This window comes from Geotrypetes seraphini, chromosome 3, assembly GCF_902459505.1.
Source record: "Geotrypetes seraphini chromosome 3, aGeoSer1.1, whole genome shotgun sequence".
Lineage (NCBI taxonomy): Eukaryota > Metazoa > Chordata > Amphibia > Gymnophiona > Dermophiidae > Geotrypetes > Geotrypetes seraphini.
In genome coordinates, this window is record NC_047086.1 from 192877443 (window position 1) to 192904341 (window position 26899).

The 26899-nt window shown below is 45.4% G+C and overlaps 2 protein-coding genes across 3 annotated transcripts in view; both read left to right on the forward strand.

Moving 5' to 3' along the window:
- The window catches only part of SLC48A1 (solute carrier family 48 member 1), a 29649-nt gene extending 19367 nt beyond the window's left edge, over positions 1–10282 (forward strand). Inside the window, exons 2-3 of the mRNA XM_033935464.1 lie at positions 8271–8438; positions 8966–10282. Coding sequence (XP_033791355.1) covers positions 8271–8438; positions 8966–9102 — 305 coding nt within the window. The 3' untranslated portion in view covers positions 9103–10282. The remainder of the gene's footprint in view (positions 1–8270; positions 8439–8965) is intronic.
- Positions 10283–18671: 8389 nt separating this feature from the next.
- On the forward strand, positions 18672–23079 carry LOC117358235. 2 transcript variants are annotated; one of them, XR_004538972.1, is made up of 2 exons: positions 18672–18906; positions 22395–23079. XR_004538972.1 is itself a non-coding variant. In XM_033939923.1 (2 exons), the coding sequence occupies exons 1-2, from the start codon at positions 20060–20062 to the stop codon at positions 22542–22544; spliced, it is 735 nt and encodes a 244-aa protein (XP_033795814.1). In that variant the 5' UTR covers positions 20036–20059; the 3' UTR covers positions 22545–23079. The 2 variants fall into 2 exon arrangements, 1 of the variants encoding a protein (XP_033795814.1); XM_033939923.1 differs by lacking the exon at positions 18672–18906 and adding an exon at positions 20036–20644.
- Positions 23080–26899: the final 3820 nt, after the last annotated feature.

Genomic DNA, 26899 nt, shown 5'->3' on the forward strand with positions numbered 1-26899 from the left:
TAATCTTGATAGGCGGGATATAAAAACCTGATAAACTTGAAACTTAATAAAATCATGTAGCAAAAGACAGATGAAAACAGCCTGATGATGATACTGTAAGTCTGGAACCACAAGATGGTTTGCACAGATTAGGTAGATATGCCACTTATATCCTACAGTTTAACAGTTATCCTTTTCATGGATAGCAGTGCTGTCCCCATATGGCTATAGGTGCAGAAAAGGTTCCCTAAAATTTGTCTACTTTCTCCACAGCCTGCCAGGTTATGGTTCCTGGCTAGCCATTTAACAGTGTACCGAAGAACCAAGCACAGTATAAATTTTGGGAAAAAGAATATGTGCCCACTGATTGAGAATGACAAACCCAGAGAGGTGCACTGCTTTACTAGGGAGGATGCTTAATAAACACAACATAGCAGCAATATGTAAATTCAAGACTCGGGCGAATCAAGAGTCAAGTATAGTTGAGATTGGGATCTAAAGACAAACAGAGAATATCTGGCCTAGGCTTTGCTGTTGAAATATCTCTGATACATAACTTAGATAAACTTGCAAAAGGAATGATCAACAGATATTAATGTCTATCCATATAAGGGTATCAATGCTACAGTCATCTGTGCCGACCCTATCTGCATGGCTGTCAAGGATGCTTTCTATGAGCAACTAAAGTGAGTAGTAAAAGATATTTTGCATTATATGGCAAGCTAATACATTACTCAGGGTGACTTCAGTGCCCACTTTGGTTGTTATGTAACCTCATAGAACATAGTTGCTTGTGCAAAGCCAACTGAAACTGTCTCTTGCTTATGTCCAAATGCACTGAATACAAACTTGTCGTCGCTAATACTTATTCCCATTGGTAAACAAGATAATGAAGGGAATAGACTTAGTAGATAAACATAGGTTGTTCACCCTCTCTAAGGTAGAGAGAATGAGAGGGCACTCTTTAAAGTTAAAAGGAGATAGATTCTGTACAAACGTAAGGAAGTTCTTCACCCAGAGAGTTGTCGAAAACTGGATCCCTCCAGGGATTCAAGACAAAGTTAGACAAGTTCCTGCTGAACCAGAATGTATGCAGGTAAGGCTCGACTCAGGGACTGGTCTTTGACCTAAGGGCCGCCGCGTGAATGGACTGCTTGGCACGATGGACCACTCTCTGACCCAGCAGTGGCAATTCTTATGTTCTTATACAACTTGCATAGATGTACCACTTCTTCGAGCAATGACCTCTTCCAGACTACATCATTAGTAGACGGGACATCCATGATGTAAAGATTTACTTGTGCTATGAGATGTGCAGATTACTAGTTAGAAGCTATATGTTCGACAAACAGAGAAAACTTTAACACGTGAAACATAGTTCTAAGAATGCAAGAGGAATTACATTTTAAAATGGCTGCATATCTTCTGAACTTCAACTGCACAGATAGTCTTTGAAGTGGGATGGAGTCAATTTTCCAATGTGACGTAATTCACAAGAGCTTATATTCTTGGCTTCATTTAAAAAGAAACATCAGAGCCTCTTTGATGAAAGTGGCACAAACAGCTGAAGTTTTAGACAAGCTGCACAGAGTGTAAGTTGTTGACAGGTTCCTTGAAAAAAAGGCTGACAACCTCCAAATCAGATCTGAAGTTCAAAGCAAACTATGGCAAATGAAAAACAAATGGTGGGAGAAGAAAGCCAGCGTACTGTAGAAAGCAGCAGATAAACACAACATCAAAACTTTCTATCAGGAGCACAGAGCTGCTTCTATCCCTATTTTAAACTTGCAGTGCATCTGTTTGTTCAGCAGATGGTGCTAAACCTTTTCCAGAGAAGACCAAAATCCTGAACCATCCGGCAGATAATTTCAGTTATTTCCTAAACATCCCTACCTGAAAAGGCACTGAACGTCAGCCCCCAATGAACAGCACTTGAGGACTGGACATACTGCCATCTTTACACATGATCAGTAGAGCCATGTCAGCTGTACTTCACCCAGAAAATTCCCCAGAATCAAACATCATACCCCCCATGACTATTGAACAAGGAAGTGATTACATGCTATTGAAACCTGCACAGTCTTTCCAATGAATTTGGAAACATAAATATGTGCTTCAGCATTTCAAAGATTATTTATGTGTAGAAAAGGAAGGATGGAATAACCAGCTGTGATAGTTATAAATAAAAGGATGGAGCAACACTTTTCTGGAACCATAGTGCAGATTTAGATCTAGCCAAGGGATCATGTGTATGGTGTTAAAAAAACATGTTTGAGAACAAACAGGAGAAACTGCCTTCACACCAGTGAACAGCAAACAAAAACAACAAAGGTGACCAATTGGTGCTCAATCTCTTATTGTGGTAGACTCGACACGGGCAGCCACATACGCTGGTTCCTTGAGCAGCAGTCAGTAGTACACGCCAGTTGAAAAAGGAGTAGTGCTTTCATAGGATGACTAAAAAGATTCCATGGATTATGAATGTTTTAATTATCATGATTTGACCATAAGACTCCTGAGGCAGGCCCTCTTGGGCTGAAACACAATCGTGTCGAGTCTATCACAATAAAAGAGATTTAGCACCAATTGGTCACCTTTGTTGTTTTTGTTTGCTGTTAAAAAAAAACAGATATAGGCAAAACACTGTAAGCAAAATTGACTTATACATTGTGATTTATACATGATCTTTTATTGACTTGGCAAGGGTCTTCAGTAAGATAGACCATACTGGCCTATGGAAATCTCAAAAAAATATGACTTGTCTACTACTAATGTTAATCATTTCTATTGTACTATACATATTCAGGTACCTTCTCTTTCCCTAATGGCTTCACAATCTGAGTTTTTGTACTTGGGGCATTGGAGGTTTAAGTGACTTGCCCAGGATCACAAGGAGCTGCAGTGAGAATTGAACCGAGTCCCCAGGATGTCATGTCATGGAAAAGTTAGTATGCCATTACTAGGCTTTAAAATATACAGTGTTCCCCCAGTCATTCGCGGTCCTGGTCATACCGGGACTTCCTGTGCTAAAGTTGGGCTTCACCAATCAGGAGCTGATTGTCAAAACAGCTCCTGATTGGTGAAGCCTGACTTTAGTGCAGGAAGTCCCGGTTGAATACCGCAAGTAATTTCCTTCACTCGCCGACACTCCAGCTGCCCTATTCTGCCTCCCCAGGCAAAAAACCATCTAAATCAGGCCTCTATGCCCTCCTCCTGCACCCGGCCATGGTCCCTGAATCCCAGCTGCAGCAGGTAGTCGTTCTGGATCTGCAATGGCTGCTCATGTAAGCGATGACCGGCAAGTGCTCCAGATCTGAAAGGCAGCCCGGAGTGATAGAATCCAGCCCATCCAGAATCAAGGGGAAGCGCTCTGAGTCTGTGTCCGGGAGCCTCAGGGTGCAGGGCAGCGGCACCAGGCAGGAAGCATCCTCCAGCTCCTTGTCCCGTATTTGCGGTTTTTCAATATTCGCGGGGGTTCCTGTAATGGAACCCCCACAAATATTGGGGGAGTACTGTACATTGTTTGTCAATTGGCAGCCAGTGAGCAGTGCTCAGTGCCAGGATGATTGGGTCTCATATGTGAAGATTATTTAGGAGTTAGATGGTGGCATTTTGAACTCATTGTAGTCCTAGCCAGTCTTCGTTCTCCAATAGTGGTAACAGGGACTATGCAAAACTTTGGGAGGAATTTAGCATGAGTTCGGAGAATGACTCTGACATGATAGAATGTTGTAAATAATCATATAAAGAATATAACCCACTAACTGTAGAAAGTGCAACACAAACTTAAATCCTAATCCAGGAAAAGGCCTCAGAATTGGAGCCTACGCGTTACATCTGTTACTGTATTCTTTATATAGAACGTACACTAATGCCTTTATTTGCTATATTCTAGATGCCTTAATGTACTTTGGCTATTAGCCCTGAAGCAGTGGACTTACATTATTGTCCACGAAACGCTGCCGCATCGGCATAGCCAGTGCACAGGCATTAGACTGCGACTTGTCTCTTAAAGCTACAAATGAACACCGTTTAAGATAAGTGAATTGTAAAATCATTATGAGACTTTTTGACCATTTGCTACTATGTTGCCTTTCATTTCTCTAACCTTAAGAAACTGCAACGTCTACATTTAGTTAGAGTAAGACTATGTTAATAAAATAACTGCAGAATATACACCCTGAAGATTCAAAACATTATTTAATTGAACATTTTTGATATGAATATTTTAGTATGGACCTTTAGGGTTTAACTTAGTAAGAAAAAGGAGAAAAAAAGTTTACAAAAAATTAACATTTAGTTAGAAAAAAACTTTATAGACTCCAGGTTTTTTGGCCTATGACTGGAGCGTGGAGTGCTTTACTACGCTGACAGTTCAGTCCATGATAGGACTATGCGTAGGCTCCAATTCTGAGGCCTTTTCCTGGATTAGGATTTAAGTTTGTGTTGCACTTTCTACAGTTAGTGGGTTATATTCTTTATATGATTATTTATAATTTGGACCACTTGGGTAGTTTGGATTTAGTTATGATAGAATGTTGTGTAAGGAGGATCCGATACAAGTGCTTTTAGTTCACTGACTTGACACGCAGAAGAGATAGAGGTGAGTAAAACCACTTTCCAAGAGAGATATTTAAAAGAAGACACTAATGGTTCAAAAGGAGGCTTCATTAGGGTTGAAAGTACAACATTAAGGTTCCAAGCTCCTAGAGGAGGCTTGATTGATGGCTTGGTTTGAAGAAGGCCTCTCATAAATCTGGAGACTAAGGGATTTACAGATAATGGCTTTTTGTTAAGAGGTGCATGAAAAGCACTACGGTAATAGCACTGAGATGAACTCTAACTAAAGTAATTTTAAGGCCAGAGTCATTCTCCAAACTCATCCTAAATTCCTCCCAAAGGTTGTCTCCAAATGTCATCTGAACCAATCTTTAGTTCTTCCTGTCTTCTTCCCAAGACACATTCTCATCCTAGTGAGGCTGCACTCCACACATTGGACTGTAACATGTTCTTGCTTATTTACCTGGATTGGACAAAACCTCACAGAAAATCCACTCAGCTGTTCTTGTCATTTGATCCTAACAGACTTGGAGTTCCAGTTACCACAAGGACAATATCCACATGGCTCGCAGACTATCTCTTTTTGCTGTGTTCAGGCTGGGCCGCCGCTGGAAGGTCATGTCACAGCCCACAGGTTTAGAGCAGTGGCTACTTCAGAAGCTCAACTACATTCCACTCCCATTGAGGCCATATGTAAAGTAGCTACTTGGTCCCCATTACTATCTAGAGCAGTGCTCTTCAACCGCCAGTCCGCAAAACTTTCCTGCCGGTTCGTGAAGGATCATTGTCCCCTGCAAGCGCATGTCCATCTTCTTCCGGCTTGGCTGCTCCTTATCTTCAGCGCCGGCTGCACTTGTTTGCCGGGACAGCACACAGTGGCTCTTGCACGCTGCATGTGGCTGACCCAGAACCAGGGAAAGAGAGAGAGTGCACATGGGGAAATGAAGAAAGGGGAGAATTGTTGAGCATAGGGAGGGAGAGAGAAATATTGGACATGGTGGGAGAGGAGTGAGGTACAGATGCATGGGGAAGAGAGAGATGAGAGGAATCTTTGTAACATACAAATTCAACTTAAGAATGGTTTTGAAAATGGAACTTGTTCTTAACTCAGAGACTGCCTATACTGCCTTCTCTCTGTCTACATCTTTTCATAAACTCCAAAGAAAGTGACTTTTTATTTTGCTGCTTAAATTTGTGAAGCTTTTCTCATGCATAAAACTGTAAATATATACCTTAATTACATTATCCCTTAGCCCCTCTAGTTTGTACCAGAGGCAATGGAAGGTGAAAATGACTTGCACAACTTTTTTTTGTTCTTGATTCATTGCTGCAGAGCTTCCAAGTTATCCAGCTCTGGGAGGGAGACTTTTTGGAAAATCCAGTGGTTGAACCTACATCCCAATTCAGTGTGCTAGATTTGTAGCCTCTGATACTTACAATGTATCAAGAAAGGGTTGCATAAATTCAGAACTAGTTCAGAATCTTCCTCCTGTAACTGGGTAACTTGGCAGATCTCTAACCATTAAGCCTCTCCATTTGAGGCATGTGCTTGTAAGGTCCTCCTGCTCACTCACAAAGTATTACTGCCACCATGCCCACAGATGGGCTCTACACTAGAGAATGACATGGAGATGAAGATTTATCCATTCACCGTCCATGTAGTAAAGCGCGTTTTTCAGCATTGTCCCCGCAGTCTTTTTTTCTTCCATGTCTCAGCCTATCCGTCTGACATTGCTTCCTGTATGTCCCACTGCCACTTAAAGTGAACATGGCCAAGACTGAGTTACATATCCTTCCACATAAACCCCCCCCCCCCCCATTGTTCTATTTCATCCTTCCTGTCTCGGTAGCATGGAATGTTGCTACTCTGGATTTGGGCCATGTACTAGTGACCTGAATTGGCCACCGTGAGAACAGGCTACTGGGCTTGATGGACTTTTGGTCTGACCCAGTAAGGCTATTCTTAAGTTCTTGCAACTTCAGGGTTATCTTTGACTCCTCTCTGTCCTTCTTTGCACTAATCCAGCAGACTGCCAAAACGTGTCACTTCTTTCTCTGTAATATCACCAAAATTCAACCCTTCCTTTCAGAGCACATCACTAAAACCCTTATCACCTTTCGCTTCGACTACTGCAACTTGCTTCTTACGGGTCTTCCTTGTAACCACCTCTCTCCCCTTCAATCTGTCCAAAATCTTGCTACACGACTTATATTCTGTCAGACTCGCTATACCCATATCATCCCCTCCTCAAATCATTCCCTTGACTCCCTATCTCCATTGCCGCCTACAATTCAAACTCCTCTTACTGACTTACAAATGCACTCACTCCGAAGCTCCTCAATATCTCTCCTTATACTTCTCCCCAGGAACTCCGTTCATCTGGTCTCTCCTCTCGGTACTCTTCTCCACGGACCACTAATGCCAACTCCAGACTCCATTCCTTAACTCTTACTGCACCATACACCTGGAACAGACGCTTTGAATCACTACGCCAAGCTCTGTCCCTGGCTCAAATCCAGACTCAAGGCCCACTTCAAGGTTGCGTTTAACTCCTAACCACCACTCGCTGTAGATCATTCATGCTTGATGAACTCCCTAACCCCCTACTTGACTTGTTTGCCGATTAGATTGTAAGCTATTCTGAGCAGGAACTGTCTCTTGAATGTTTTAATGTAATAACTGCGTACGTCTACAAGCACAGTAGAAGCAATCAGGAGTAGCTACCCCTATAAGTTTGTTCATTCAAAACTTGCTATACTGCCTTTTCTGAAAAATAGGTCAAGGCGGATTATAATAAAAGCAAATAATAAAGAAGGAAGAAACAGAATTACATCGAAATAGGATGATCACACGCTAACAAGTGCGGTCAAACAAATTAACTCCCTGGCTGACTGATTCACGAAAATATGTCTGAAGTTAAAGACTTATGTAAACAGTTTTTATTTATTTATTCAGTTTTCTATACTGTTCTCCCAGGAGAGCTCAGAATGGTTTACATGAATTTATTCAGGTACTCAAGCATTTTTCCCTGTCTGTCCCGATGGGCTCACAATCTAATGTACTTGGGGCAATGGGGCAATTAAATGACTTGCCCAGGGTCACAAGGAGCAGCGTGGGTTTGAACCCACAACCTGAAGGTGCTGAGGCTGTAGCTTTAACCACTGCGCCACACTCTATTCGTAGAGAGACTGGAAGGGCATTTCACAATAAACCAGACATGGGCAACTCCGATCCTCGAGGGCCAGAATCCAATCGGGTTTTCAGGATTCCCCCAATGAATATGTATTGAATGCAGTGGATGCAAATAGCTCTCATGCATATTCATTGGGGAAATCCTGAAAACCCGATTGGATTCCAGCCCTCAAGGACCGGAGTTGCCCATGTCTGTTCTAAACTATTCATTCCTTCATGGATAGGCTGCTGGATGCATAGACCAATTTCCATTAGAAGCTCTCTGAAATGAAAATGTATATTTTTATTCAATAAACTTAGGAAAAGCATAGATAGTCCATAAGTTGTGGAAAGTCTGGACAAATCCAGAGAAAAGGGATAATAAGCTGAGATTGAATAGGCCAAGAGATCTTTGTTTACACTTGATTTCTTAGAAATCCAACAGACCCTGGTACTTCTGCCACGTACAATGGGGGAACTCTTATTTCCTTGTGGTATTTGCCTGCTGTTTTGGGTGTGATAACTGCTCAGCAAATAATCTTGTTCTTTGGTGTTGTAGGTGTGCTGGCGCTCTGGACGCTGATCACTCACATCATGTACGTGCAGGACTTCTGGCGGACATGGTTGAAGGGACTCCGGCTTTTCCTCTTTATTGGTGCTGTCTTCTCGGTTCTTGCTCTGGTGGGGATCATCACGTTCCTGACACTAGCTACCACCAAAGAGCAGTGTAAGTACAGGACCACGTCTGCATGTGGCATTGAGGGTGGGAGCCTTGAGGAGGTCTCAACAGGAGTATGGGCATCTTAGTGGGGCTGGAGGGCCTTGGGGAGGTCTCAGCAGGAGAGTGTGCATCTTGGTGGGGATAGTTGGCCTCCTATAAATCTCTGCTGGCATATGGGCATCTTGGTGGGGATCATGGGTCTCAGGGAGATCTCAGAGGGTTGTCTTGCTGATATGTTGCTTCACTCTTTTGTTCTGTTGGTAATAAATTAAGAGCCTAATGACTTGCAACTGACGAACAGGAGCTCCTGAATGGGAGAGGAGATAAGCTGGTAGGGGGAAAGCTGACATTGTTATGTGAAGGAAACCAGTGTGCCATAAGGATGAAAATCGCTAACATTGTTCAAAAGCAGGGATATTTATCACTTTTAAGAGTTAGATTTCAAGAACATGATCTGAAAGGGGAGGGGGGGGGGAGAAAGAAGTCTTCATGATGTCCTCTTTACTGTTCCTTCACTTATTTCTTTCTCTCAGCTCTGAGTGATCCAAATAGCTACTACCTGTCCAGCATCTGGAGCCTCATGTCTCTGAAATGGGCCTTTCTGCTCATCCTCTACGCCCACCGCTACAGGAAAGAGTTTGCAGACATCAACATCCTCAGTGACTTCTGAACCCTTGCAGGGACCATATACCCATTTGGTAACTGGGTGGGGGAGCACTGTGAAGGCAGCAAGGAAGAAGAATAGCAAGAGAGAATAGACTCTTGAGGCCTTCTCTTTCTTTGGTTCTGTCTGTCAAACCCATACTTTTGGGGTGGGGGGAAGGGGAGGGGCAGGGGTCATATTTCTTTACAGGATCCTCAGGAATTAACTTCTGACCTTGAGCTCATGGGTCTCTACCTGCTGCACCTCACCTGCAGCTCTGTTGGTCTATCTCTGGTCAATGGGGAAAACCAGCAGCCAGTCAGCTTGGTATTAAATTGTACTGGTGTTAAGTTTTTGTACGTGCACAAAATCTTTGCTGCACCATTTAATTCAAATGAAACTGAATTAATTATAGTCAGGTTCAGGTATTTGACATATCTGTTTTGGGGCTGTTATACAGTGAAATGGCATCAGTAGACCCCCCCCCCCCCCTTGGTTAGTGATATATAGCCCCCTACAAGCTGTTCTCCAAAATTACCCCGCAACGTCTCTTTTACCATCCCCAGAATGAAGGCACATACCATTACACCTTTTCATCTCCCCAGTATACCATATCCTTAATGATTTCCCATGGCTTGGTATCTGTATTGCTGATATTGCAGCCAGTGTGGACCAATTAGATGTATGTAAAATGACTTGGTAGCCCTACCTGTGCCACACCTGCTGTGCTGTTCATGGGTCTGACACAGAACTTAGTCTCTCCACACCCCTTTAGATTTCAGGTTTATGAGGATTTTTAAATAGGTACAAGTATATATATAAATATGTACATAATTCATATTTTATATAAAAGCCACTAACTTCCAAGTACTGCATCTTGTCAGACTTGTGCTTTCTCCACAATTTGGGGTTTGTTTTATGGATCACTGCTCGTATCATGGCTTTTTATAACAAGAAGTGGAAGAAGCACAGCTTCTGTGTAAATATGTGCAGTCTATTTTTACATATTGTCAGTGCTTTCTTTGTACGCCTTTGGTCCTCTAAATTTCTCTTGTATGCATTTCTGTAGACTTCACTTTCTAAATATCTGTTATATACAGTTCTTGGGTGATCTTTCCAGACTGATGTGCTGTAATGCAATGTGTTATATGATTTGTGGAAAGTAACTGCTTGTTCATTACAGAAATACAGTTCATTTTTAGCGCCAGCTTCTGATTTCTTGCCTTATTTATATATGAGTGCAGAGGTCCTTAAAGATAGCTGTTCAATACCAGAAATGCTTGTGGTCTGAGGATGAGTTGTTGACCTGTGTGATATGACTGATGGTATTGCCTTTTCCAGAACACACACGATCGCTATCAAAGTTTTGCAGATTATTTACTCAGCCTCATACAATGCTGTCTACAGCCAGGAGAGGGCAGCGAATCCCCAGAGACGATGGGAAGTGTTGGCTACTCTGCAGGAGTAGAGCTGCTGGCAGTATGACTCCAGATTTGGCACTCAGTGTGATAGAATATATAGCTTATCATGTAGAGCAGTGGTCTCAAACTCAAACCCTTTGCAGGGCCACATTTTGGATTTTTAGCTACTTTGAGGGCCTCAGAAAAAAAATAGTTAATGTCTTAATAAAGAAATGACAATTTTGCATGAGGCAAAACTCTTTATAGTTTATAAATCTTTCCTTTTGGCTAAGTCTTAATAATAATATTGTAATTTATAGCTAAAGAAACATATGATCGAGAAACTGTTTTATTTTACTTTTGTGATTATGATAAACATACTGAGGGCCTCAAAATAGTATCTGGCGGGCCGAATGTGGCCCCTGGGCCACGAGTTTGAGACCACTGATGTAAAGTGTGACCACCAAGGAATCATCCAGCGTCCCTGTGCTCAAATGTGTGTAGTTATTGGGGCAAAGATATTGGAACTATGAAAAGCAATTTCTCCAATGCTATGTACCTTCATAGTACTGTGCATATAATAACTGTTTGATACTTGAGTAAAATGGATTTAATTGCCATCAGTTGCTAAGACATGGCCCAGATGTAGAGGCACTGAAGTCTCTAAACACTGCATGCCTGATCATTCCTTGTGAGAGTGGTCTTCAGATACTTTCAACTGCTGCCCTTCCCTTACTGTGCCCTCTGTGGCAGCAACACACGGTAATGGTGTGTCTGAGCTCCTGTCTGCTTTTATTAATACTTTCTCTTGGTCTTTCGTACTGGGTTGTTTTTTGGGTTTTTTTGTGGTATTGATAGAAAAGCATGATTTTTTTTAAATTAATGTTAATTTTAAAAAAAAAAAAAATCCATCGTGCAGCTTGATCACCTCTACTATAAAAAGGTGTGCTGATGGACAGATTGAGAGCACAAAATCTTTAAAAAACCACAAAGCACACTTACAAAGATAAAATGTTAATTATTATTTATTTTCTTTTTTTTCAAAGAGATCAAAGCAGATAACTTTAAAATATGCAGTGTCACCTCAGGAATAGTTACAAAAAAATAGACAAATATAGTGCAAAATATAGACAGCAGATATAAATTCTCAAAACTGACACATTTCGATCACTAAATTGATAATCATTTTCCCTACCTTTGTTGTCTGGTGGTTTTATTAGTCTCTGGTTGCATTCCTTCTGACTGTGCATCCAATATTTATTTATTTCTGCATCCTGCATGCTTCTCCTCCAGACCTCATTCCCTTCCCCAACCAACATCTCTCTCTGTCCCTCAATGAGTCCAACTTTTCTTCCTCTCTCCTCCACACCCATTGGCAACATGTCTCCCTCCCTCTCTCACTGTCCATCTGTCTTTCTCTCATTCCATTCCTTGCTGCAAAGGGAGTGGGGAAAGAGTGCAAGGAGTCCATGGTGCATCTCTTCCACCCCCTCTACTGTCATATCCAACATTTCTCCCTCTCTCATACTCCTGATCATGTGCAGCATCTTTCACCACTGCCCAACATTTCTCCTCCTATCACCCCCCTCCAGCACATGCCACATCTCTCCCTCCATTCCCTCCACCACTATGTCCAACTTCCTCCTCTTTGCATCCCTTTCAATCTGTCCAAATGTTCCTCTCCATGATCATATCTAACATTTCTCCCTCTCATCCTTCTCTTCCCCTTGCATCTCTACCTCACTCTTCTCTTCCAGTTCGCAGCCTTGCCCTTCAGACTGGCAACAGCGCCGCGGACCTTCACCAAAGTGATGGTGGTTGTATCCAAGTCCATATGTATCTGGATGATTGGCTCATCAGAACCCAGTTAGAGTCAGAAGGACACCTAGCAATTCTTCAAGTTGTCCAGAAGCTACAGAAATTAGGGTGGGTGGTCAGCTTTCGGAAGAGTCATCTCATTCTGATGCAACACCTGGAATACCTGGGAGTTCAGTTCACCATGGGAGTGAACAGGGTGTTTCTTACGCAGTCATGCAAGAAGACACTTGATTTATGCCTTTCTCAACATTCATGTCCTGACACCTTGGCAATACTTACAAGTCTGGGAGTGATGGTTGTGACCATAGACAAGTGTCCTGCAAACTTTGTTGAGCCACAGTATAATAAACATAGTGGCCGCAACTCAAGGCATCTGGAAGTGCGTGGATGTCACCATGATGACATCATGTGCATGCATGACATCATCACATTGACATCGGCACTTACACGAAGGCCCTCCCTGAGCCACCAGTGGGGGGTGCCAGCAAGGAAGAGGGCCGGAGAGAAGGAGAAGTGCTGGTGCCAGCAGATTGCCTACAGGATGTGCCTCGCCATAAGAGGCACGTCCTGTAGGCAGTCAACCAGCACCTCTCCTCCTCCCCAGTGTGCCACTGCACACCTGAAATCTTAGGAGGCACACTAGTGTGCCGCAGCACACAGTTTGTGATACACTGTCATAGATGATGTCCTCTGGGTGATAGCCCACTTTCAACCACTTCAGGAAGCACTATCAGGAAGCACACTGGCAGCTCATCGCAGTCTAGCCTGGTGATTGAACTCTCTCTCTCCAGAGAAGTTCCCCTCCAGATCTCAACCTGAGCTATTTTGATGACAGATGCTAGCCTCTCTGTGGGTGCATTGCTGTTGCAGGGGCAGCCACTGTGGTCAGGAAGGGTGCTGACAGAACTTTTTTTTTTATGGGGACAGATATTGTTCAAGGTTAATACTATGCACAACATCTGTGCCCATTAAAAAAAAGGTTTCCTGCACCTAACAGCTAAGGCAGGAGGTTGCATCAGGGCTTCCCCTGCCTCTCAGCTATTCGACCTTCCCTTGCTGGCTCTGCGCATGTGTGAAAGTTGCTTTTTCAGCGACTGGACGACTGGTAGGGTGGGATTAGTTTTGCAGAGGTTGGCTGTAGTTTACATGGAAAGTCTGTCGTACCATTAGTCGCTGTTTTAAAATTGCTCAATGAATCAGTCAACAGCGACCCACTTGGCTAGAATGACACCTCTGGGGCTCCTAAAGCAACATCAGCGGTGGCGGTGGCCAGCAGGAAGAGACAGTGGTCGGAACAGGCTGATCCTGGCTTGTCCTGCCAGGGCCTTCCCTCTGCTATGTCACTGATGACATCACTGGTGAGGTGGCAGAGGGAAGCCCTGACATTGCAGGCTAGAAGAAGCCTGTTCAGGACGTTGCTTCTTACCACCGGCCACTGCCACTGCTGCTTTAGGAGGCTCTATGTCAGATCTCATGGTGGAGGGGGGTCAGGTCCGGAGGTGCTGCACAGGGGGATGGGAGGGAGGAATGGAAAGCTGCTGCACAGGGGGAAGAGAGGAGAGAGGAAGAATTGTTGGGCATGGGGTGGAGGAGAGTAAGGGAGATATGCAACAAAGGTAAAAATGAATGAGAGGGGGGAAATCCTTCATATGGTGAAGGGGAGAGAGATGCATGGAGGAGAAGGAGAAATGTTGGATATAGGGTGGAGGGCAAGGAGAGAAAGAAATGTTGCATGTGATAATGGAATCAAGAGAGAGATGCTGCATAGAGGGGAATAGAGAGGTTTGATCAAAGGCACAAGATAGGGAGAGAGATATGGTAGACAGTGGGAAAGAAACAGAAATATTGGATATGGCAGTGGAAAGGAAGCTACAGAGATGGAAGATAGATGGTGAGCATGGAGAAAGAAAGCGTCAAATGGGTAGGAGACCGTTGAGCGAGTTAACAGAAGATAAACAGAAACCAGAGCCTGGGCCAACATGATTTGAATAATAAAATGACCAGACAATAAAAGGTAGAAAAAAATAATTTTATTTTCTCTTTTGTGATTACAATATGTCAGATTTGAAATGTGTATCTTGCCAGAGCTGGTGTTAAACTGCGAGCGTGAGGTAGGACCTAACAGAGAGGAAAAGTCTTTTTTGTTTACTTTGTTTATGCCACAGCACAGTGTGGGGTTGGAGAGGGCAAAAGGGGTGGGTGAGTGAAGCGGCTACAAAATAAACCTGCCAGGATATTTGAAAAAAACACCCGATTGGGTAGGAAAAGTGGATCGAATCTAAAATTCAATGGGCCAAATTGAATTGAAAATTTTTTCCCTGAATTGGGCAGCACTTGTGCTGAAGTATGGCTGCTAGGGAAGAGCATTGATGAACTGTCCAGTTCATATCTTCCAACTAACGGGGATGTTATTCAATTGATGATGTGTGTGGACAACCAGATCAGTTCACACTGAACTGATACTCAAAGAAACAGGAAGAAGCTGCTGGCTGAAAACAGAGCAAAAAAAATCCTTTCTGAAATACCCTGGAATTCTTGCTTTACTTAAAGGGTAAAATTTTGTTTAAGCTGTTGGCCCAACTGTTTTCAGATTGCTGACGTGCTAGTTTACAGCATTCTGTAATTCCCAGGAATGTTTCAGATTCATTGCCAGCCTGTACTCAAACTCTAGTATGCAAATACAAATTTGGTTTGAGAGAAGTTTTTACGAGGCCCTCTCACCACCTCAGGAAAGGTCTTTTCTGATTAGTGCAAAGGGGTGACAACATGGAGAACTGGGTTTGGTTCCTACTGTGGCTTCTTGTGACCCTGAGGAAGTCACTTAAATCTCCATTGACCCAAGTACAAGAATTTAAGAGGTACTTTTACTAAGCTGGGGTAAAAGGGGCCTTAGAGCATCCTTACGCAGGTTTTGCTGTGTACTAAGATCATTTTTGACCTGCAGAAATGGCCTTTTCTATTTTTTGTATTAATGGCTACGTACTAATGTTGCCATTAGCATGTCCATTATGTAGCAGTTAGAGCTTACCTGCTATTCCTGTATTAATCAGTTGGTACATGGTAATGTAAATGCGCTTAATGCCTATGCTCCGCCTCCTGACATAACTCGGCAGTCCCACTCATCAATCTCTTAACTGATGCATGGTCCAGCTCACGCAGAATTCTCAACAGGGTCCAATTGAACCTCCCCTCGACAAAAAATCGTAAGTACAAAAGAATCTTCCAGTCCATGTTCACCTTCCTCGGAGTTAAAATCTGGAATGATATCACAGAGATTATAAGAATGGAAACCAACCACACCCTATTCCGAAATAAACTGAAAACTTCACTCTTCCACAACTAATTCTTCTAAGATCATCATAAGCATCTGACCTTTAATTAATTCGCCTAAGTTTTATGCTTCCTGTCCCTCTTCCGCTCCTTCCTTCCTCCCACCCTAACCCTTTTCCCTTCCTTTCCTCAAGTCGCCTAGAGCCTGTTTAGGTGTGCGCGACACACAAATATTAGATTTACTGCATGGTTAATGTGCGTACATTTGACATTTACTGCATGATGCCTGAGTGCATGCCATGGTATGCCATTGTAAGCTGTGTTAGGCATGTATGAGCATGTGACAGAGACATGCTGTATAAGCACTTGTTTCTAGTCTGCGTCTGCAATATTATTTGGATACATCTGTTGCCATTCATAATTTTACAATATATTGTTGAATGTTTGCCTTTATCATAGAGTAGTTTTTCTAGTTTGTTGGGGGGGGGAGTTATTTGTTTTTGTTTTTCTATACAATTTGGGTTTTTTTTCTCTCCGGTTGTTTATCATATATAATTTATGTTTGCCTCAAAAGCAATTTGTATTATTATCTTGGTTTCTCGTCTAGAAATATTATCATTTTATGTTTTACATGTAGGTTCTTCTCTTTTTGCAGTGTTGTTATACGTATGTTCACAGTGTATCACCCTTGATAAGCAACATTTATTTACTCAGGTTAGCTATGTTCACTGTTTTTTCACATGTATAACCTTTTTTGGTGGTTTTATTGTTTTTATTCTCATTGTGTTTATGTTCATATGTTTTAATTGTTTTTTTTTATTTGTGGTATCCCTGATGCAGGCATGTTCTTTCACACAGAAACACAGTTCAGTGTTGGGTTTTGAATTGTTGACTCTTCGATGAGAATAAACAGTTATATGACATTCCATTGGCTGAATTCTGGTTTATTGTCTTTGGAGTGCAAGTCCATTGCCCAGCTCCACTCCTTTTCTTTGTTGAGAAATGTATTAGCATCTAATGCAGCTTAGCAAAAGCTTAGATTGTAAGCCCACTAGGGACAGAGAGAGTCCCTGCATTTGATATGTAAACCACATTAATTATATCACAGAAAGGCAGTATATCAAATGCATGACCCATATCCATTTGTCTAGACAAAATTTACCTATACAGAGTGGAGAATGTAATTTAAGCCCTGAAGATTTTTTTTGCTGGACAAATCTTATGAATGTTAACCTCATAGCAGCTGAAGGCAGAGCTTGTGAAATGTCTGTTTCACAAGAGCTGAGTCAGTCATCAAAATATTTTCTACTTGTTTACCCAAGTAGAGAGAATAATGTTTTCCCACATAACAATTCATATGATGCAGATTTGGAAAGAACTATAGCATAAGTCTTTTTTTTTTTTTCCATAAGGGAACAGTTTGAAAAAGAGGCTTAGCAGATGATTCCATTTCATAAAGGACCGGCAGAGTGAGTCTGATTTTACCTCCCATTAGATCTAACCAGGGCTGGTCTTACAAATTGTGGGGCCCTGTGAAGACCAGTTCGATAGGGCACTCTAGTTCCCTGCCTAGCTCCACCTCCTGTTGACAAAATATTTGAAATGTCAAAAAAATAAAATTAAAAAACTAAAACAAGTCAAGCAAAACTTTTACAGAAAAATTGATTCAAATAAGCACAACGCTATCATAGGAAGCCTAGCATTAAGCAATAAAAATGAGAACATAAGAATAGCCCTACTGGGTCAGACCAATGATCCATCAAGACCAGTAGCCCATTCTCACGGTGGCCAATCCAGGTCACTAGTACCTTGCCAAAACCCAAGGTGAAGCAATATTTCATGCTACCGATCCAGGCAAGCAGTGGCTTCCCCCGTGTTTTTCTCAATGACAGACTATGGACTTTTCCTCCAGGAAATTGTTCAAATCTTTCTTTAAACCAGCTATGCTGTCCGCTCTTACCACAACCTCTGGCAATGTGTTCCAGAGCTTAACTGTTCTCTGAAAGAATAGCCCGAGACCCCCGTGTCGATGGGCGTAAGATAACACGGGGCTGGCAGGCCTGCGTGTTGCCCATCGGCTGGGGGCGGTCGGGGGGGCGGCGAGTGTGAGGGGCGGTGCGATTGGCTGGTAGGCAGGAGAGTTTTAGAATGATTGGTGGCAGTAGGAGCGCGCGGTGGGGGGGGGGGGGAGGTGAAGTGATAAAAGGCGGGACCGTGGAGGACTCAACCGTCGTGGGTCCTCCTGAGTCGGTTTTTGTCTCACCTCGTGGCGTTCCGTGTCCTCCTTCCTTGTCGGGTATGGCGGAGAGATTGGCAGCAGTGGAGGAGCAGGAGCGCGACGTGGCCGAGATCTCCTTTCGGGCGGGGGACTCGTTGGTCGAGGACCCGGGAGAGCAGGTGGGTGTGGAAGGCGGGTTTGAACGGGGCAGGCCGGCGCGTCGCTCGAAATGCGATGCGCTTTCAGCGATCGCACTGGCTGGCTCAGCGGGCCTGGTGAGTGGGCGGGCTCCGAGGGATCGGCCGGACCGCGTGGCTCCTCAGAAGGGGGCGGGGCCCCAAAGAGGAAAAGCAAAGTCGGGCGGGCAGGCGTCTGCCCGGCCTGGGGATCGCAGCTCTGCAGTGCCTAACGTAGTGCAGGAGCCGGTGGGGGAGGTGCGAGGTGCGGGGCCAGCCCTCTGTGCCGCGTCGGGGCAGGCTGGGTTTCTGGGTGAGGCTTCAGGGTCTGGACTGAGGGACTTGGCTACAGCTCCTGAGTTGGGGGTTGAGGGGTTGTCCCATGGGGAAAGGGGCAATTCGCAGCCATCGCCACAGCCTTCTACCAGCTGGGGGTCGGGTGTTTGGGGTGGGAGTCCCATGGGTCCGTGGGGGTCACCGTTTGGCATGATTCCTTGGTGTTCTGGGCCTCAGGGTTGGGGTTCAGGTTCTGTGCCCCCCTTTTGGGGGGGTAGTGGGACTCCTGGATGGATGGGTGGCTCCTGGCCTTTTGGGGTTGGGGGTTCGGGTTGGGGTATGCAAGGGGGTGGTGTTCCGGGCTCTGTTTCTGGTTGTGGTTTCTTTTCACAGAGTCCAGCAATGGTTCCAGAACACCAGCGGGGTGCTGCAGGAGCGGCTCCAGGTCCCCCTACCGGCAGCGTGGATGGAATCTCCGATCTGCAGAGTGGCGGGCGAGTTTCGGTGACGTCTGTGTTGGAGTCAGCGGCTGTTGGCGGAGGCGTCGCTGGTCCATCTTCGGGTGCGGCGGTTGCTGGCCGTGGCGTCGCTGTTGTGGAGCAACGATCGGTGGCGTCTGCAGAGGCTGCTGCGAGTGGCCTTTCCTTGGAGGAGGCTGGACCTTCAACGTCGGGTAAGGTTGCGCCTGCTGTGGTTTCTGGGGCGAAATATGGGGGGAGGAAGAGTAAGGGGAAGCGGCGGCGTAGAAGGGATTCATCCTCATCGAGTCGGTCTTCCTCTTCGTCTTCTTCTTCCTCATCGGCGTCTTCTTCTCCTCGGGCCGGGGCGGTTAAGGAGGGGGGCCCCGGGGGGAATGGGGGGTGTGATGCAGCAAGGGGATGGTAGAGGTGTGCCGGCCTTGGTCGCTCTGACCGAACTCTGGGAGCGAGTACCGCGCGACCTACGGCGCAAGATTAGACGACGTGCCTGTATCGACATTTTTCGTCTCCTGGAGGGTAGAGCACACCGGCGTAGCAAGAAAAAATCTAAACGTGCGGGGGGTGCAGTGAAACCGTTGCCAGTCTCACGGTCCATCCTTAATTGGATACGGGCATTCATGCGGCTAGCCAGTGTTTGGGGAAGGTACCGTCCGGAGGATTATGGTTTATTGTTAGCGTACGCTGATTCTGTACTAGATGCATATCAGCGTTTTGGTGGGTGGACCTGGTTAAACTATGACGAGGCTTTTAGGGACAAGATGGAGGAGAACACACATATGTCATGGGGCACGCAGGATGTTAATCTGTGGCTCACCCATATGTCCTCAAAAGCTGGGGCAGCCCCGGTGGGGGTGGGTCGTGCGTCAGCTGTTACTCCGGGCGGGGGGCGGCCCTTTCGGCCCGGGATGGGGGGGGGGTCTGGCGGAGGTGGGCTCGGTGATGTGTGTTGGAGATTTAACAAGTCCAGCTGTTCCTTCACAGACTGTAGATTTCGACACGCGTGCTCCCAATGCGGGCAGCCGCATTCCCTCCTTAAGTGCCCAAGAAGCAAGCGGGAGGTCCTTCAGGGGTCGGCAAGTAGTGGTGGGCCGCGAGCGGTTCCTACTCCGGTCTTGGTCGGTATGTTGCTCCCGTGGCTTCGTTGTTATAGGCCGGTGCGTGTGGCTCTGCTCTTGGAGAGGGGGTTTTCTGAGGGTTTTGAGATTCCATTTCGGGGGAGTTGATTGGGGTTCGGGCACGTAATTCGTCCTCTGTTGCGCATTTGGGTGCTGTGGTCCGCCGCAAATTGGAGAGGAATTGCGGTTGGGCCGGATTGCAGGTCCTTTCCGGGAGCAGCCTTTTCCGGTTATGATGGTGTCTCCTCTAGCGGTGATTCCTAAGAAGGAACCTGGTAAGTTTCGCCTCATTCACAATTTATCTCGGCCCGTTGGGTCTTCCGTGAATGATGGTATTCCGAGGGATCTGTGCACGGTTCGTTACTCATCTGTTGATTGTGCCCTGAGGCTCATTCTTAGGGCGGGCCGCGGTGCTTTGTTAGCTAAAGTGGATATCGAATCTGCTTTCCGACTGTTGCCAGTTCATCCGCAGTCTTATCCGTTGTTAGGTTTCCGTTTTGACGGTGCGTATTTCTACGATCGTTGTTTGCCTATGGGTTGTTCTATCTCGTGTTCCTATTTTGAAATGTTCAGCTCCTTCCTGCACTGGGTGGTGGTTCAGCGGGCTGGGTTGGATGCGGTCGTTCACTATCTTGATGATTTTCTGTTCATAGGACCAGCAGATTCGGATGACTGTTCGCGTTTGAAGGGCGCCTTCGAGTCCATGGCTGCCGAGTTTGGGATACCGTTGGCGAGGGACAAGTCTGAGGGTCCGGTGTCGTCTTTGGTTTTTCTAGGGATTGAGCTGGATTCGGAGAATTTGGTGACTCGGCTTCCGGTGGGTAAGGTTCAACAGCTGCTTGGTTTGATCGAGCGTGTTTTGTCGGCGCGTAAAACTACCTTGCAGGTAGTTCAGTCCTTGATCGGCTCTCTTAATTTTGCCTGTCGAGTTTTGCCCATGGGGCGTGCCTTTTCCCGTCGATTGGCGGCGTCCACGGCTGGGGTTAGGGAGAAGCGACATTTTTTGCGGCTGTCTGCGGGAGTTCGAGCTGATCTGTGTATGTGGGCTTGTTTTTTTACGCGACTTCAATGGCTATTTACCTATGCAGGCTCCTGAGGTGTCTAATTGCGACTTGGAGCTGTTTTCGGACGCGGCTGGAGGGGTGGGATTCGGTCTGTACTGTCAGGGGGCGTGGTGTGCGGAGCGCTGGCCGCAAGCTTGGGTAGAGAAGGGTATTACGCGGAATATTACACTCCTGGAATTGTTTCCTTTCATTGTGGCCTGCGACTTGTGGGCGGATAAATTACGGGATAGGCGGGTAGTGTTTTGGTGCGATAATCTTGGGGTGGTGGAAGTGGTCAATAGACAGGTGGCGCGTTGCCTAGCGGTGAATGGGTTGGTGCGTGCCTTGGTTTTACGGTGTCTGCGTCTTAATTTGTATCTCAGAGCGCGACATGTCCCTGGTTCGCACAATGGAATTGCTGACGCTCTTTCTCGTTTCCATTTCTCACAGTTTCGTCGGCTGGCGCCGGAGGCGCACGAAGACGGTGCTTCGATGCCGGCGCATTTGTGGAGCCTGGTCGAGAGGGAGTGTGGGACATGCTCCGCCTGTCGGTAGCGCCTGCTACTTGGACTCATTATTCCGCGGGGTTCCGTTCGGTGGCTACCTTTCTCTGCAGCAGAGGCTGGACACCTGGGGACGTGGCCGAATCCTTGCTGGAGGATTTCGTGTTGGATTCCTACAGGACCCAGCTTTCCCGTCGAGTGGTTCAGGGGCGTTTGGTTGGGTTTGCCTTTTTCTGTCGGGCATTGGGCTGGTCATGTCCTGCATCGGGTTTCCTGGAGCGGCGCCTGCTTCGAGCTTTGGGGAGAGCGGTGCCTTGTAGGCCTGATTCTCGTTTACCTATTCAGCATGCCTTGCTGGTGCAGTTGTTGGCAGTCTTGCCGGATTTGGCCTACTCCCCTTATGAAGCTGGTATGTTTCGAGCGGCTTTTTCCCTTGCTTTCTTTGGTGCGTTGAGAGTGGGGGAGTTGCTGGTGAGTGCAGCTGACAGGGCTAGGGGGCGTGGTTTGTGTATTCAACATGTGAGGTTAGGTGATACCGAGGTGGAGATTCATGTGGTTAGCTCCAAGACCGATCAGGCGGGACGCGGGCAGTGGTTAGTGCTCAATAGGCTTGCGGGTTGTATTTCGTGTCCGGTGTCCTGTTTGCGGGAGTTTTTATTGTTGCGAGCGGTGGGGTCCCCGATTTTGTTCGTGCATGCTGATGGGGTTCCTCTGTCTCGGTTTCAGTTTCTAGCGGTACTGCGCCTGGCCTTAGCACGTTGCGGAGAGGATCCGAGTTGCTACGGCACGCATTCTTTTCGGATTGGTGCGGCCACTAGCGCTAGTGCCGCTGGGATGCCGGAAGCCGGTATCCGGCGGTTGGGGCGTTGGGCTTCGGGAGCCTTTCGCACTTACATTAGACCGGCTGAGTCGGGTAGAGGGCAGAGGGGGAGACGGGAGAATCAGTAATTGGGGGAATGTTGTGTAGCACGTGTGTAGAGTCATAGTTCTGGACTGTTGCAATTTGTTGTTTGCTTTTCAGGTGCGGTCCGGAGCAGTGCGGCAGTATGGATCATTGGCCATTCCTTCATTCATTGGGCCAGCGAGAGGGCCTCGTTGCGTCCTGGAGGTCGTCATCTTGGGCTGGGACATCTGGGCATCCGGGTATCCTGGTGGGGGCAACGGGGTATGAGGTGGCATCAACTTTTGCCGTTTCTGTCTCGTTTGCGGTCATGCCCTCGTCGTCCGGACGTGCTTATCCTACATTTGGGGGGTAATGATGTTGATACATTGCCAGCTAGGCAGTTGCTCAACATCATTAAGGATGACTTACGAGTTGTTTTTGACTGGTTCCCGAGTACACGGGTTGTTTGGTCAGATGTCATTCCGCGGCCTCGGTGTTTGGCGTCTCGACGTTGGACTCGGGGACTGGCCAAGTTTAATCGGCAGATTGGAAAGTGGGTAGTGTCTCAAGGTGGTAAGCAGATTTTGCACGGATGGGTCGAGGTCGGTTGCGCGGGGCTTTTTCATAAAGATAGGGTTCATTTGTCTGAGGTTGGGTGGGACCTGCTTTTAGATGACTTTGCGGTGTGTTGTGAGAGCGTTCTGGGTTTATGTTAGCCGCGGCTTGGTTTCTTGGGGGGGGGGGCCTGTGGGATCTCAGGCCTGTGGCGGATCTCCCGAGCTACTGGGTCATTGGGGCTCATCCGGTGATGAGCGGTGGGCCGGCGGGGTGCCGTGCCTGGTGGGTCAGGTGACCCGGATAATGGGGCATGAGGGACATGCCACCCCTCTGACCCTTGCTGGGGTGGCAGGGTCGAGGGCAATGAAGTCTATGGGTAGCTCGGGAGGAGCTCTGGGAGTTTATGTTAACTATGTTATAATTGAAATTATGTTATGTTAAGTGTTTTGATTAATAAATTGAGCTGCGGCTAATTACCAACAATTGTAGTCAGAGTGTTTTTGGGGTAATGCTTGGGGAGTATGGGGAAGGAGAGTCATGGTGTTGGGGTTATAGGGCAACAGGGGACATGTCCAGATCCCGCTGTTAAGAATAGCCCGAGACCCCCGTGTCGATGGGCGTAAGATAACACGGGGCTGGCAGGCCTGCGTGTTGCCCATCGGCTGGGGGCGGTCGGGGGGGCGGCGAGTGTGAGGGGCGGTGCGATTGGCTGGTAGGCAGGAGAGTTTTAGAATGATTGGTGGCAGTAGGAGCGCGCGGTGGGGGGGGGGGAGGTGAAGTGATAAAAGGCGGGACCGTGGAGGACTCAACCGTCGTGGGTCCTCCTGAGTCGGTTTTTCCCCTCCCTCCCACCCCATGTTTTTTCCGGTAGTTGGGAGTAGCTCGGGGGCGGATCTCCCGAGCTACTGGGTCATTGGGGCTCATCCGGTGATGAGCGGTGGGCCGGCGGGGTGCCGTGCCTGGTGGGTCAGGTGACCCGGATAATGGGGCATGAGGGACATGCCACCCCTCTGACCCTTGCTGGGGTGGCAGGGTCGAGGGCAATGAAGTCTATGGGTAGCTCGGGAGGAGCTCTGGGAGTTTATGTTAACTATGTTATAATTGAAATTATGTTATGTTAAGTGTTTTGATTAATAAATTGAGCTGCGGCTAATTACCAACAATTGTAGTCAGAGTGTTTTTGGGGTAATGCTTGGGGAGTATGGGGAAGGAGAGTCATGGTGTTGGGGTTATAGGGCAACAGGGGACGTGTCCAGATCCCGCTGTTATGAAAAAATATTTCCTCCTATTGGTTTTAAAAGTATTTCCATGTAACTTCATCGAGTGTCCTCTGGTCTTTGTAATTTTTGACAGAATGTACAATCAATCCATTTAGGATTATATAGACATCAATCATATCTCCCCTCATCCATCTCTTTTTCAAGCTGAAGAGCCCTAACCATTTTAGTCTTTCCTCATACGAGAGGAGTTCCATTCCCTTTACCATCTTGGTCGCTCTTCTTTGAACCTTTTCTAGCACCACTATATTTTTCTTGAGATAAGGAAACCAGAATTGAACGCAATACTCCAGATGAGGTCACACCATGGAGGGATACAGGGGCATTATGACATTCTTAGTCTTGTAACCATCCCTTTTGAAAATAATTCTTAGCATCCTATTTGCTTTTTGGCTGTCGCCACACATTGGGCGGAAGATTTCATTGTATTGTCTACGATGACACCGAGATCCTTTTCTTGGGCGCTAATCTCCAAGGTGGACCCTAGCAACCGATAACTGTGATTCAGGTTATTCTTCCCAATGTGCATCACTTTGCATTTGTCCACATTAAAGGCTCCTTTTACTAAGTCGCATTAGGGCTTTAACGCGCAGAATAATGCTAAAAACACTAGCACACCTTAGTAAAAGTAGCCCTAAATTTCATCTGCCACTTGGATGCCCAGTTTTCCAATATTCTAAGGTCTGCCTGCAATTTTTCACAATTCACATGCGTTTTAACAACTTTGAACAGTTTAGTGTCATCTGCAAATTTAATCACCTTGCTCGTCGTTCCAATTTCCAGATCATTTAAAAATAAGTTAAATAGCAATGGTCCCAGTACAGTCCCCTGCGACACTCCACTGTTTACCCTCCTCCATTGAAAGAAATGACCATTTAACCCTACCCTCTGTTTTCCATCCGATAGCCAGTTCCTAATCCACAACTGAACTTTGCCACCTATCCCATGACACTTTAATTTTCTCAGGAGCCTCTCATGAGGAACTTTATCAAAAGCTTTTTGAAAATCTAGATTATACTATATCAACCGGCTCACCTTTATCCACATGTTTTTTCACATTTTCAGTTCAAATAAGATAATATATGTAGAAATAAAACAAAAACATAAAGGAAAAAAAAAATACATTTTTTTATTATACTAACTTAGGGGTCCTTTTACTAAGGTGTGCTAACTGATTTAGCGCATGCTAATCTTTAGCGTGCACTAAATTGGTTAGCACGCCTTAGTAAAAGGACCCCTTAAAGTAGTTTATGATTAGCTTTCTAAAGTCTAGTAGTATGTACAATGTGATAAAGTGCCAATTGTGAATGATTGAAAAGAAATGTGTTTATTGGTGAAAAATGGTGCAACAAGATATGAAATCTTATAAGACTGAGAAGAAAAGGTGAGGACATGAAACTAGTGCAGAGAAAATAACTAGTAAGATCATTAATGAAATAAAGACATGCTTAGACACTAAACGCAAAAAAAACTGTGGAAACCACAATGTTCTTGTTAGTGACAAAATATGCAAAATTAAGTATGCCGTGATGTGCGTATTTTGTCACAAGTGGAATCATCATTTTCATCTAATGTTCGGCACATCACCATTTACATTATATGTTTACTGAGTATTTGATCACACTGGTCACCATTTATACATCCACTATATCATATTAATTCATCAAATCATCACTGTGCACAAATCTCATTGGTCATATTTACATAAGATTGGAAAGATTTTATCCTCAATATATCTTTATCTTGTATCAACCCTTGAGGAAGGCTTTGTTTGCCGAAACACGGCCCGTGTCAGGTCTGTGAAATTTCTATATAATCATGTGTATAAGCTGTCAAGATCATCTGAAGCTTTTTTTTTAAGAAATAAGAGAGTTAAGTCAAGAACATTGTGGTTTCCACAGTTTTTTTGCGTTTGGATTTGCTCCTTCTGTAGAAAATCAGGTCTTCTTTTTCTGTTTTCCCATACTTAGACATTATACATACCAATGTATGATGGCAGTACTATTTAGATATGGATGAGACACCAAGTAAATAAATCCAAATGTATGAAAAGCAGTTCTGAAACAAATGTGTCCACAAAATTTGTGAAATCTGAAATAAAATTCAAAATCTGAGAATGACTGTTAAAAAGCACCAAAAGCCGAAACAACTGGACCAAGATAATGTGTTTCCTGAAAAAATATATGTGAGACAGCAATATGTGCAAAGAACCAACAGAAAATTACTGGAATTAATAATCAGCTAGTCCTTCCATCTGTATAACTTTAATAATCAGCCAGTCCTTCCATCTGTATAACTATGATTTAGGGCTCCTTTTACAAAGGTTAACGCGCATGCTAAGATGCCACGTGCACTAGCTGCTACTGCCTCCTCTTGAGCAGGCGGTAGTTTCTCGGCTAGCGCACGCTAATCCGGTGCGTGCACTAAAAATGCTAGTGCATCTTTGTAAAAGGAGCCCTTAACAGTAGCAATCACCTGAAAAACTAATTGACCAAACTAAAAAAGGTCTCTGCCAGTAAAAATATGTGTCTTGTTGATAATAATTTTAAAAAACCCACCAGAATGCCGGCAGTCAGTAACCCTAATTAAGTTGATAAAAAATAGATATATATTCTCACAGGACCCCTGAGGAAGGCTATTCATAGCTGAAACACGGTCCATGTCGGGTCCACATCATTTATACATATTTTTGCGTAGCAGCTTGATTGGATTGGTATCATTACACATCAGAGTGTTTGCTTTGTACATGTGTACATTTTGGATCATATGTACGTTTGTACACGGCAGCTACCTGCATTTTTAGCCATA